At 47.5% G+C, this 14,265-nt stretch overlaps 1 protein-coding gene across 1 annotated transcript; it reads left to right on the top strand.

Moving 5' to 3' along the window:
• Positions 1-4,324: 4,324 nt before the first annotated feature.
• LOC120708613 (60S ribosomal protein L36-3-like) lies at positions 4,325-6,654 on the top strand. Its single transcript, XM_039993964.1, has 4 exons — positions 4,325-4,458; positions 4,566-4,694; positions 5,689-5,888; positions 6,364-6,654. Exons 2-4 carry the CDS (start codon positions 4,593-4,595, stop codon positions 6,395-6,397), a joined length of 336 nt encoding a protein of 111 aa, XP_039849898.1. The 5' UTR covers positions 4,325-4,458; positions 4,566-4,592; the 3' UTR covers positions 6,398-6,654.
• The last annotated feature ends 7,611 nt before the right edge of the window (positions 6,655-14,265 follow it).

Below are 14,265 nucleotides of genomic sequence, written 5' to 3'. Positions count from 1 at the left end.
CACAGAATACTATTACTCCAACACAGAATACACATTACTCCAACACATTGCAAACACTAGACACTAGACACTAGACACCAAAGAAGCACTAAGACACTCCCACCTCCACTGCCTCCTAGTATTTCAGCTAGAATTTTAGCACGCATGGCCTCGACATATGCCCTTTGTGTGTCATCAAGAGCACTCGTGTCCATGAACATGATTTTTTTGTCCTCGTCCTTCTTCTTTGCAGCTGCTTTGCGCTCTTCCGCAGCTGCTTGAGCCCATGCCTTCTCACCCTTGAGCCTTAGCCTCTCTTCCTCGTTTGCTGCCTTGCGCTCTTCCGCAGCTGCTTTGCGCTCTTCAATTGCAACTTTGCGCTCCTCAATGGCCTTGATTTCCGTCCACCTTGAGTCCTTGTCAACCGCAAGCTTCTCCTTTGATTCGATCATCTTTTGTATCGCCTCCTTGTAGCCACCGGCATCTTTCTTCGACCTATCTTTCTCCTTCTTCCTCCCTGCAGGCATCTTGCTCATTTCATCAGTCCCTTCATCCTCCTCATGAGCTTCAAAATCAGCTGAAGACGAACAGTTGGACCTTGGCTTCCTTGGTGGGCATTCAAACTCCCTGTCTATCCACTTCTGATTGTTTTGCAGCAATGTCCAGCAATGTTGCATGGTAAAGGGCCTATGCTTCTGCTGATCCATGGCCTTGTACCTCTTCTGGGCGAGGTTGGCTTATCAAGGCAAAAAAGAGCAAAATGTCAGGATCAAGTGAACAAAATGAACAAAATGAACAAAATGGCCTAGTCACTTGTTCTTGAAGTGGGACTCCACTTGGATGTTGGCGAGCAACTTGGGCAAGACATGACTTCCATTTGTTACAACATTCTTGGATTGTAGACCAACGATGCTGGAGTGACCCGATTGTTCTAGACATTGTTGTATTGGCATTACGGTGAAAGTGCTCTGAGATGCGGCTCCAATAAGTGCTACTACTCTGATCAACTCCTGCAATGGCATCAAGGGACACAAACTCCCATGCCCTGATCAAGGCAACATCTTCATCTGATGAATAATTGGCAGACCTGTGTCCTCTTTTCCTTGTTGGACTGATCAAAGTGTCATCTTCATCATGCTCCTCATCAGCACTTGGCAATGGTTGGAAGAGAGAGATATTTTCTACTTCAACACTTTCATCCATCATATTTGAAAAAGATTGGGCACTGCCCATTCAAACAAATTCATCATATATAGAGATGCAAGTAACACTGAACACCGATAGAATCACTCATATATAGTGATGTAGAATCACTCAAGTACTCAAGTCAAATAGAAATATATGGAAATTAAGGCAGCTCATGGAAATATATGGTGGTAAAACAAGGGAACAAGGGTTCAGCATTTCTGACATGTTTTACTTGATTGATGGGGCAGGACCACAGAGGACCCAGTTTCTTTCAAGTAAATTATTGGGATTTTCCTGCAGTCAGGGCCTCAGGGGTCTCATTAAATTATTAACAGATGTTGGCCCAGAATGAAAACAAACCATAAATGTAAGGATTTCCAGGGATGGCTATTTTATGATAATTGACAATGCCTGCAGTAAAACATCAATATTGCATCCCTGACTTGAATATACACAATGCAAAGGAAGGAGAGAAAGAAAAGGCAATGATGTGTTTAATTTCCTGCAGTAAACTAGAATGTAAGAGCATTCAATGTGTTCAATCTGGTACTGCAAGTCTCTAAAGTTCCTTCATTGCACTGCAGACTGCTAATTGCAGGAGTGTTTGTGAAGTGAATAAGTGATCTACAACGCCATCTGGATCTTTGATGTGACACAGCATATCAAGAGACATGATACTCCGCATGCCATCTAAATAAAATGCCATGCCATTTCTTTGTTACATTTGATTAACAGAGTACAGTGACAGCAAGCTAAGGAACTAATTGTGCAGGACTACAGGCTACAACATTCCTATTAGGCTTCATGCATATCATATATTCAGAGCAAGGAACTTCTGAAATTTACCTTGCAGACATTCCATCAAACACGTTGTTGGCATCATGGTTGTCTTCCTCGGTGCCACAATTGGGAGCTGCCATGCTTGACGACGATGAAGAATTTCTTGTCGGCGTTGAAGCAGAGGCCACCAGAGTTGAAGGCTTCTTCTTCTTCGGGCCCGGCTTCTTCCTCGCTGCCTTTGCCAAGCCGGTGGTAGGGATCTTGGGCTTTGGTGGGGCGTTCGGCCTTGGGGGCATCATTGCAGCACGAGGTGGCGCGACCGCCCACGGTTCCCTTGGCCCAAGCTGGGGCGCTGTGCCCATGGAGGGCATGCCCGTGGGCGACATGGCCGGCGACCCCTCCATGGAGGGCATGCCCATGGGCGGCGCGACCAGCCACCCCTCCATGGGGAGCATGCTCGTGGCAGCCACCTGGGAGAGGTCGGCCCAGCGCACCGCCCCGGCGGCCCCGGCAGTGGATGCCATGGGCGGCGGCGGTCCCCAGTGAAGGATGGGCGCAGGAGGGGGTTGGGGCTGGCGAAGGCTGGCGAACGGCTGCTGGTAGGGCTCGTCGGCGGCCATCGCGTTGCGCTGCGGGGGCTGCAGTCGGAACAGGGAGGGGCGACGGCGGGCAGGGAGGGGCGACGGCGCGCGACGAGGAAGGGGCGACGCGAGCGACGAGGAAAGGGGCGACGGGGTTTTCCCCTTTCTATTCGGGATTTGATTGAAATTATTGGGGATTGAGAAAAAATAAAGGGAAAAGGGGAGTGAAAAATCAATCTGTTGGAGTATGTTTTTTCAACATCAATCCCCTATATTGAGAAAAAGTGGAAAGGGAATAGGGAAAAATCAATCTGTTGGAGTTGCTCTTACGCCGTCAATCCTTTCTAGGCTTTCCCTGGATTATCTTATCTTAACCCACGGGGGTCTCAACAGTTTCGCACCGTCCACGCCATGCTATGCCGATGCGGCTTGCACGGAGCTCGACAACCTGGTAATGGTTTGAGATCCGGACCATAACCACCCCAAATTAGTTACTACTTTGCTCACTGATCGAACCGCACCACACCAAACTACACACCTCAAAAACCGATCCAAACCAATGTTTCAAACCAAACTCAAACCGAACCATATAAGAGTTAGAGTCAATATGCCATATCACAGATCAGAATCAGAAGTACAGCTTACAGTAATACATGGGGTTAGGAACACGCAGAATGAGGGGCTAGCAACCAGAGCGCGATTGGATAAGGAGGCGGGCGGAGGAGGCGCAGCGAGGCAAGGGGGGCGGGGGGCGGGGGGCGGGGGGTGATTGGATAAGGAGGAGAGGACGAAAAAAAGAAAAGGGAGAGAAAAAGAAAATGAGAGGAAAAAAGAAAAATGAAAGGAAAAGAAAAAAAACTAAAAGAATAATATATGGAAGGACAATTTGGATATTTCACAACCTCAATCCAATAGGTGAAGCCATTTTGCCAAACGTTTTTGAAAATGTCTCCAGCTCCACCAAAGAAGCCGGAGCCGGAGCCATTTTTGGAGGAGCCGGAGCTCTGTAAAACAGGCCCTAAAAATACACTAACGCCTACAACATCAAATTAGTTTCATTCAAGCTACCAAAATATTTTAGATTGGAAGAATGCTACTTTATTATAACAGAAAAAAAAGTCAGATCGTCTTTGCGTTGATTGAGTTTACTGGAAAATACACCAACCTTTAGAACAGCAATTAGTTTAATCACATCAATCATAAAAAGGTGCCATCATAAAAATTCCTTGACTGTGCATTTAATTTGATATTCTAGATCTTAATATATTTTTTCTATAAATTTGATCAAATCTAAAAATGATTTTCAACCAAGTAAAACCTATTAAATTTTGGAATGAAGGGTCGTGCACTATAAGTCTATAAGCCGTTGTACAACACTTGTACTTGTGAGTCCACAACAACTAAAAAAGTTAAAACTAGATTTTGGAGGTTATCTCTAGTCCTAGTTTTTCATATGAGAGATTTTCTAATGCCAATTCGAGTTTACATATGTAGTTGAGAATCATCCAACTGAATATTTTAATTTTTATATGTAAGTATAGTTCCCATTTACACATTTTAAATATGTTTTGAAATTCAAACTAACTTCTCCTGTGAATTCCCCGCTGAGTTGAATGAAAGTATACGAACACCTAACGGATGGTTGCCACTAAAATTATTACGAGGAAATATATAGAGTAGAGTCAAAGAAAGAAAATCCTTTTTCCCTTTTTAAAAGAAAAATCCCCCCAAAGGAAAGGACAAGCAAAAAAGCAACATGCCAACATGGGCACAGCGAAACGAGCCCACTAAATCCGGTCTGGCCCATTAGTGTCCCAAGATGAAACCTTACCGCGGGTGCGCGTATATATAATCCCACACCTCTTGCCCTAGGGTTTCTCGACGGACTCAGCCGGCGGCGTAGGGTTTTGCTTGCTCGCACCAATTCCAGGTTTCCTCATTAAGCGCCGCCTCCCATCCCGAGTCCCATTCCAAAACTACAAATCTCTCACCTCGTTGCGTTTAATTTGATTTGGTTTGTTGCATTGTTCGTCGCAGGTCAGCGGAGCGAGCGCGAAGCCGGCCATGGCGCCGACGCCGGCCAAGTCAGGTCTCTTCGTCGGCATCAATAAGGGGCACATCGTCACCAAGCGCGAGCTGCCGCTTCGCCCGTCCGACCGCAAGGGGGTAAGGATCTCAGCTCCCAAACTTCCGATCTCTCACTACTTTCGCTTTGTGATTTCAAGTGCGGGTTTGATCCAACCTAAGAAGCTAACATTACCTGTAACGAAGATGCGCTGAGCGTCTTGTTTAGATCTGTGTTGAATTACCCGTTCTTATAGTGGGGTTTTATGTTTGATTTGCTCGAGTAAGTACCCTAGCGGTTTACTTGGTTTTCCTCGTTTGGAGCGAACTAACTGTAGGTCTAACATCATTGCTTATATTTCGAGGTGTTAAGTGAGTGTGTATTGTGTGATCAATCGTTAGGTCAAATGGGTCAATGAGAAGATACCAGATTTCCGTACTGTTACAAGTAATCCTCCTTTTTGAAAACAGTTTTGCTGTTTGTGTTTGTTGATCCTCGTGCCTCATCTCACCTTTGGCAATCTGGAGGTTTCAATACTCCATGTTGCTAGTCCTGGAGGCAGATATTAATTGGTGAGAGATAACGTGGAAGCTTAATCACAATTTGATTTTGTTTCTAAAACTTCTCACTAAATGCATCTTTTCAGTTCATTGTATTTGACACATGAATCGGAAGCAAACCTTAGCGGTAACGTTATGGGTCATGATAAAGCAATGGTTTGAAACATTTCTAGACCTGTGGAAAAGATACCAGCAGTCCAGCATTGTTGTACAGTAACAAGCAAACCCACCATTTATATTGATTGTCATGTCTCATCTCACCTTTGGCAATCTGGGGGACTATATTACTTCAAATTGCTAGTCCTGGCAGCAGATATCTATCGGCGAGACATAAAAAAAAAGCTAAATCTCAGTTTGGTTTTGTGTCTAAAAACATCTCGCTAAATGCACCTTACTGCTTCAGTTGATGGTATTTTGACGAAATTTTTGAGGCCCTGCTGTTTTATTCTCCTATATGTGTTGTTAAAGACTTCGTCCTGTTTTTATTAGTTTTGCATCCTGTTCTTATGCATTTGTCTTGGTCGGATTATTTCAGAAAGCTACTAAGAGGGTGACTTTCGTCAGAAGCTTGATTAGGGAGGTTGCTGGATTTGCCCCCTATGAGAAGCGTATCACTGAGCTTCTGAAGGTTGGGAAGGACAAGCGTGCACTTAAGGTGGCCAAGAGAAAGCTTGGTACTCACAAGAGAGCAAAGAAGAAGAGAGAGGAGATGGCTAGTGTTCTCAGGAAGATGAGGTGCGGCACATTCTCTTTGCCATTTTATACTGTGATTCTATTTCATTCTGTCGTGTCATGAGTTTGCGATGAATTCTTTAGCACATTTTAGGTAGCATACCAGTGAAGGAATGATACGTTCAGTAGGCAATACCAATATATAAGACCGTTATCATGCCAGGGCAGTCAAGCTAATAGCTGACTGACCACAAATAGTTTGTTTCAGTTGTTTCCATCAATGGTTTTTCAGTAAATATTTTCATGTAAAGCAAAGTGAAGTGGTAATTTTGTTTTGTTTCTGGTACTGCGGTGACTAAACACATTTGCTTTGCATGTAGTGGTTATTGAATGCCGTTGAATTTTACATGTTATTGGCTATTTTATACTTTGTTATCTAATGCTGTTGAATTTTGCGATTTGAAATATGAAGATTCTCAAGATTCTTTCCAATTTCTCAATGGACATAAACAAGCTGAACTTTTCTAATGGTTTGCAGGGCCGGTGGTGGTGGTGCGGACAAGAAGAAATAGATTTTGCATAATTATGATCCTGTGGAATCCTCTGTTACATGCTTCATTAGTCCCTGCGGATAGAAATTTTCTAGCTTGGCAACTGTTTTGGCCTCTAGAACAACCCAGTCCTTGTTCTGAGTGAACCTGTGAAGTTTTGGAAACTATCATCACCAGGATTATTTGTTGAGCGCTCTTATCAATTTGGTGGAATTTCTGTTTACTGTATTGCTCGTGCATGCCAAATTGGTTAGAATCTACCAGCCACCAATTTTGCCTGTTGCAGAGTCACATGTTGGTACCGTTTCTGCTGAATCCTGTGGTGCCTCTCGTTCATGTTTGCGCGGTATCAGCCAGAAGGCAGATCGACATCCAGCAGATTGCATGGATGTCGATCACTGTACGCTGCGGATCTGAGGTTATTGACTTATTGTTGACTCACTAATCAACTAAGCGGTTTTTCAAACATGTAGTTATGGTGGTTCCTTGGCCTAAGTTCGGCCAGGATTTGAACTCGACCAATGCTGACTCGTGGCTGGTCAAGCTAACATGCAGTAGGGTCATGTTTCGTTTGCTTGCTTGTATAGCAGCCTGCTTGGGATAAATCTTGTTTGCTTGCTCAGATTACTGACGCTAACTGCTCTGTCCAGTAGCGTGGCCAGATTGACTGCTGTTCTATGCTCCGATGCCCATTTTGTGCAAAATCATTCCCCCAAGCTGTTGCTGCAAAATCGAACTCCCATATCACCAGGCCCAATTTGTTTGGGTTTTGGTGGACCATGGTCCATGGGCTAGGTCTGGACCAAAATTTGAGCCGAGACTCTGGAAGTAGCGTGGTTTTGGATGATGCCAATGAAGTCATCAAAATTTAAAATACGGACCCTGAAAACTGGGTTGTACGCACGCTTCTCGTGTCCCTGCTCTCACCCATTCAGAATGTCTGGCTCAAGAGGTCCCCCTGTTCCACTCTGTTGTTTCATCTGAGTATCTGACCGAACCGTTCGTGGCCACGGGCCGGCCGCGGCACACGCACCATTGCGCTGGCTGCACGCAAGTCCGGAATTTTAGGGTGTTGACTGGGACGCCTCTGTCATGTCCTGTCGCCTCCCACCGTCGTCTAGCACACTGCACACGGGCTTTGGATCTTACGGTTCCTGTCGCTCCTGAGCTGCACGCGAATGTCTGGCCTGTTTACCTGGCCCGTGCTATTCACGCCCGCCTAATCACACGGCGGCGTCGCGTTTCCCAACCGGGGCAGGCAGGCAGCGTTTTCAATTCGGATCGGCGAGGGCGATCCGATGGCGATCCTTCCCTCCGTTCCTCGCCGCGAGCGAGCAAATCTTTTTTTTCTTTATGAAAGAGAAAGAGCAGCCCCGCCTATGCTGATTGGAAGACTCTCTCTCCTGAGTCGTCTCAACATAGCCGGTCTCAAGTCCGGATAAAAGAGGAGGGTTGCGTTAGATTTTGGCAAACCAGCATAAAAATAGCAACTTTAATGGATTTGAAACCCACAAGAAACTCGTTGGGGCGTAACCCTCTTAGCGACGCGCTACATCGTAACCCGGGTGTGGTGATAAATGAGCAAGGGCCGGGTCGCCATCCCCCCAAGGGCGCGTCGTATCATGACATGGGTACGATGATAAGTGAGCAAGGGTCGGGTCGTCACCTGAATGGCGCGCTACATCTACGCCCGAGTGTAGTGAAAAATGAACAAAGGTCTTCGCACTTCCCTCGACGGGTGCGAAGGGTAAGAAAGCTAGCCGAGCCAACTAGGATTCGTATAGATAGCTGGAACGTAGGGTCCCTAACGGATAAGTTGCGAGAGCTAGTTGATGCAGCAATTAGGAGGCGTGTAAATATTCTATGCGTTCAGGAGACTAAATGGAAGGGCCAAAAGGCGAAGGAGGTTGAGGATACTGGCTTCAAGATTTGGTACACGGGAGCAACTCCGGGTAGGAATGGTGTAGGCATCTTGATTGATAGGAGCCTTAAGGATGGAGTCGTAGAGGTTAGAAGGCAAGGAGACCGGATTATCCTAATCCGGTTGGTAGTTGGAGATTCGGTTTTGAATGTGATCAGTGCCTATGCCCCTCAGGTAGGCCTTAGTGAGAGCACCAAGATGCAGTTCTGGGAAGATCTAGATAGCATGGTTAGTACCGTACCTACCAGCGAGAAACTCTTCATAGGAGGAGATCTCAACGGCCATGTGGGTGCGACTAATGTAGGGTTCGAGCGAGTGCATGGGGATTTTGGGTATGGTAGCAGGAGTCAAGAGGGGGAGGATGTGTTGAACTTCGCGTTAGCCTACGACTTGTTGATAGCGAATACCGTGTTTAAGAAGAGGGAATCCCATCTTGTGACGTTTCGTAGTGGACAACACTCGAGCCAGATCGACTTTATCCTTGCTAGGAGGGAGGATAGACGTGATTGCTTAGATTGTAAGGTAATATCTGGGGAGTGTGTTGTCTCTCAACATAAGCTTGTGGTGGCGGACTTTCGTCTTCGGGTACATGTCCACCGGGACAAACGTGCCAAGATTGCGAGAACAAAGTGGTGAAAGTTTAGAGGGGAAGCGGCACAAGCGTTTAAGGAAAGGATGCTAGGTGAGGAGCCTTGGGAAGAAGGAGAAGTCGCAGATGACATGTGGCTAAAGATGACAAAATGTGTTCGGAAGGTGGCCTCAGAGGTGTTTGGTGTGAGTAGGGGAGGCAAACAGGAGGGGAAAGACACCTGGTGGTGGAACGACGAGGTGCAAAGGGCTATTAAGGAGAATAAGGAGTGTTTCAAGCGCCTCCACCTTGACAAGAGTGCAGCCAACATCGAGGGCTATAAATTAGCGAAGAGGGTTGCAAAGCGAGCTGTGAGTGTAGCAAAGGGTAAGGCGTATGATGACCTGTATCAGCGGCTAGGCACGAAAGAAGGGGAGAAGGATATTTATAGGATGGCTAGGATCCGCGAGCGGAAGATAAGGGACATCAACCAAATCAAATGCATTAAGGATGGGACAGATCGACTGTTAGTGAAGGATGAGGAGATCATATATAGATGGAGAGAGTACTTCGACAAGTTGTTTAATGGGGAGAGTGAGGACCCTACCCTTGAGTTAGATAACTCTTTTGACGACACCAACAGACGTTTTGTGAGGAGAATTCAGGAGGTTGAGATCGGGGAGGCTTTGAAGAGGATGAAGGGACGTAAAGCGATGGGCCCTGATGGTATCCCCATTGAGGTGTGGAGATGCCGAGGAGATAGAGCAATAGTATGGTTAACTAAACTTTTTAATCTTATTTTTCGGTCAAACAAGATGCCCGAAGAATGGAGGAGAAGTATATTAGTACATATCTTCAAAAACAAGGGCGATGTTCAAAATTATACTAACTACCGTGGGATTAATCTGATGAGGAATACGATGAAGCTTTGGGAGAGGGTTATCGAGCATCGCCTAAGAAGAGTGACAAGTGTGACCCAAAACCAATTTGGGTTCATGCCTGGAAGGTCAACCATGGAGGCGATTTTCTTAATACGACAATTGATGGAGAGATATAGGGAGCAGAAAAAGGACTTGCACATGGTATTCATTGACCTTGAGAAGGCTTATGACAAAGTACCGAGAAATGTCATGTGGTGGGCCTTGGAGAAGCACAAAGTCCCAACTAAGTACATTACCCTCATTAAGGATATGTACAAGGATGCGACGACGTTTGTCCGGACATGTGATGGCAACACCACTGACTTTCCTATTAATATAGGCCTACACCAGGGGTCAGCATTGAGCCCTTATTTATTTGCTTTAGTGATGGATAAGGTCACAAGGGATATACAAAGTGAGATCCCTTGGTGTATGCTCTTTGCTGATGATGTGGTGCTAGTTGACGAGAGTAGGGCAGTGGTTAATAGGAAGTTAGAGCTGTGGAGACGCACATTAGAGTGGAAAGGGTTCAGACTCAGTAGGACTAAGACCGAGTACATGATGTGCGATTTCAGCGTGACTAGGCATGAGGGGGGGACGTTAGTTTAGATGGGCAAGTGGTGGTCCAGAAGGATACTTTTCGGTATTTAGGATCGGTGCTACAAAAGGATGGCGACATTGATGAAGATGTTAGGCATAGAATTTCAGCTAGCTGGTTGAAATGACGGCAAGCTTCTGGCATCCTTTGTGATAAGAGGGTGCCACAAAAGCTAAAAGGCAAATTCTATAGGACAACAATTCGTCCGGCGATGTTATACGGTGCTGAATGCTGGCCTACAAAATGGCGACATGTCCAGCAACTGAGTGTAGCAGAGATGCGGATGTTGCGGTGGTTTTGCGGGCACACAAGTAGGGATAGAGTCCGGAACGAAGTTATTCGGGATAGGGTCGGGGTGGCACCAATTGAGGAGAAACTTACCCAGCATCGGCTGAGATGGTTTGGACATGTCCAACGAAGGCCTCCTGAGGCGCCGATGTGTAATGGGGTTCTTGAGCGGGTCGATAATGTAAAGAGGGGTAGAGGTAGACCTAAACTGACGTGGGATGAGTCGGTTAAGAGAGACCTTAAGGATTGGAATATTTCTAAAGAGATAGCTTTGAATAGGAGCGCTTGGAGACTAGCTATCAATGTGCCTGAACCTTGAACTTATTTCTTTCGGGTTTCATCTCTATTTTACCCCAACTTACTTAAAAAAAAGGCTATGTTGTTGTTGTTGAAAGAGAAAGAGCGAGCAAATCTTTTGCTCGGATCTTGCCGTGACCCTGAACAAAAGTCAATCCAATCCATGCGCTCTCCGGTCTGATCGATGCGATGCATTGCGCACAGAAATTTTCGCCGTCCGGTGGCAATTGGCGCAGGCGCGGGTAGCCCCTACTACTCTACCCCGGCTCTACGGCAAGGCTAGGGCACGCCCACGCCCACGCCCACGCCCACGCCATGGCACTTCCCAACGCGGCAAGCGACATTTTGCAGCGCCTAGCTCTGTGCCCGGCCACGTCCATGGCTTGCGAGCTGCGAGGAGTAAATGGCATGGCATGGCATGGGCGCATGGCGTGGCGTCGTCAAGGCTCCCCCGGCTCCCCTCGCTCAGATTACACGGGGAAACGGGAAGCGAGATTCTCAATATCCGGCTGCTGAACCCCGTCTGGTCTGCCTCGCCGCGCATGCATGTCCCCAGCAAAACACAGGCAAGCGAGAGCATGCACTGCGACGCGAGGAGTCGCGTTTACTCCCAATCTGTGGCGCGTCTCCATTTCCCAATGTGCCTTGCCATTTCGATCCCTGTCTATGGCAGCCTGCCGAGCTAGCTCTGCCCCTACGGGCTACGGCTACGCGGGTTAAAGCCATGAGCATCGCCTTGGTTCTGCCCCGGTATAAATCGGCTGCTTCTCCCTGCTCTTCTGGTTCACTGTTTCTAAGCTGATTACCATGCGAACAGCGTGCAGACACGATCAATACGAGTATGGGATCTTTATGATGGGGAATGGATATGAGTTTCCAGTGTCATCTGTTCCGGAGTGGTGAAAATTACTAAGATTTTTCGGTCCTCCAAAAACTTAACCTCACATGCCGCGTCCTCGTTGCCCATAACCGCCATAAGCACCACAAAACAGCAGTTGTGCCTCAGTATCCACTTAACCAGAGATTAGGCGCTACATTTGTTGAAACCTTGGCGCTACACTAGTACATACATTATTCGTTTCCAGCCCAAGATTTTTCACAGATTTTTTATATAAAACTAATAATTATCGTAGAATTAGAACAAAAATACGTTCTAGAGAATTGTAGGAATTAGATTTATATCTAACCTTTCTAGAATTGCATGTTTGCCATCAAATAGACTAAATATCTGTGGTTAAATACTACAAGAGTATTTTACAAAGTAGTTCAAAAGCCCTTATTTGGAATGCAAGAAATTTTTTCAATCCTATGGAGTTCTTTCATTAGCATGACAGAGAAGACATTAGTGAGACCACATTTTGAACTTGTCCTCAGAAAATTATCTTTCACCGAAGATGATGACATATTTTGCAAAGGGTTATGACTCCAAACAGTTGCATGATCGATTATAAAAAGTTAGTATCGTGGATGGAAGTTTTTTTTTTTTGCAAATGTATAAAGGACAGACTTCATTAGAAGACCTCTCCATCTTTTTTGTGAACATTGATGTTAGCTGTTTCTGTTCAAGTAGTTGGCTTTTGCGGGCCATTTTTCTTGGCGTATGGACCGGTGTAGCGGTTCCCTTTTTGATAGCTTGCGGAGGCCGCACCCTTTTTTTCAGTTGTAGTGTGTAACCGATAACCCCCGACAATATAATGGTATTTAACTCTTACGCTTTTCCACAAAAGCTGGATGATTCTTTTTCAAAAACACGGGGTGCACATGTAAACTTTTGATTTTGTGTGGGAGGGGGATCAAAACTTTAACAGAAACCGTATAGGTAACGACAATTTAACCATATAGTAGCTATTTGTGAGAAAGATCATGCATACTGTACCGTTAAGTTGAGTCTCTATGGTGCTATTGTTAAACTTTATAATCTACACTAAAAGTGTATATATGGCATACAAGTAGGACGAAATGTTGGCGCAATACTTGGCTCTAATCCTTCACGGATCATTATTCGTGCAAAACCCGTTACGTTGAGCTACAGCTCTGTTTTATAAGTCATCAAACCCAGGATGCATCAAAGATTTGTAGAAAGTATTTTGTGGGAATGGTAGTCTATACAAGGATGTATAGCTTTATTCATAAGCAAGCTTCCCAATTGTAGAAAAACCGCAAGTTTGAATCGACGAGCGAGGAACAGCTAGCGTCCGGGCCATCATCAAACACAAGCCGCAGATGCCTTTCTTTGTTCGAAGCACACATCTCTCCATCTCGTGCACTGCAAATACGTTACGGTCAAAAAAAGGAATGCGATGGAACAACGCACACCAGTCTGCTCTTATTTAGCAAAAGCTGTACAGCGCCAGTAGCAAGCTGGGCGGGCACGCGAAATCCCCGTACAAGCGAGACGCCCGGCGCTGGCACGAGCAAAGAATTTCCTTTCATTCCCGAGGCGCGCGCGGCGCGTCGAGCCATCGAGCACGACACTCGCCGCCGTCTCCGTCCGTCTCCCCCCGGCCCGTCCAACAAGGCAGACGCTCCGGCGCGCGCATGCGCTCGCCGCTGCCTGCCTGCCTGCGCAGCCACCGCGGCCGGGCCGGCCGCCATTGTTTTCAGTGCCCTCATCACTGCTCGTTTCACGACGGAGACTTTGTTCGGAACCGATCGACACGGGCCATGCACGCCTGCCCCGTGCACCGTTACACGGCATACTCCCCTTACTTGCTGGCAGGCTAGGGTTACCAGTTAGTAAAAGCTGGGAAACGTATACGCTCCGCTCGGCCGGTGGTGCTTGGTGGGTGATGGCTGGCCGCGCGCGCGCGGCGGCGTGCACGCTTCGTTGCGTTCGTGCACCGCCAGCCGGTCACACGACACCCCGGAGATCGCCGCGCCGTGCGTCACCGCCCACGCACACGGCGGAGCGGCCGGCCCGGGGCGAGTACGCCTGGGCGTGCCGCCGGTGCTTATCGCGACACGGCTGCGCGCACGCCGGCGCGGCGGCACGGCGCGCGTGCGGCCACACGAGAGGGCTCCCGGCCCCACTGGCTTTGACCTGCAAGGCGACAGCCCACACCGGAACACAGGTGCCGTTACGTACAGCGCACGAGCACGCGCTCCGGCACACCCTCCCCTCGCGCTCTCACACTCTCATGCACCGCTTTAAAACCCCCCGCACACCCCACGCAGCGCGGCCGCGCACACAGCACACTCCTCCCCGAGAGCCGGCAGGTCGATCCAGCAGAGAGAGATCCCCTGGAGATGGAGGCGCCACAGCAAGGCGGCAGCGCCCCCGGCGGCGCGGGCGCGCCG

The sequence above is a fragment of the Panicum virgatum genome, chromosome 5K, assembly GCF_016808335.1.
Source record: "Panicum virgatum strain AP13 chromosome 5K, P.virgatum_v5, whole genome shotgun sequence".
In the NCBI taxonomy this organism is placed as follows: Eukaryota; Viridiplantae; Streptophyta; class Magnoliopsida; order Poales; family Poaceae; genus Panicum; species Panicum virgatum.
Note: the sequence above shows the minus strand (reverse complement) of the source record. Positions and strands in the feature narration are given on the sequence as shown.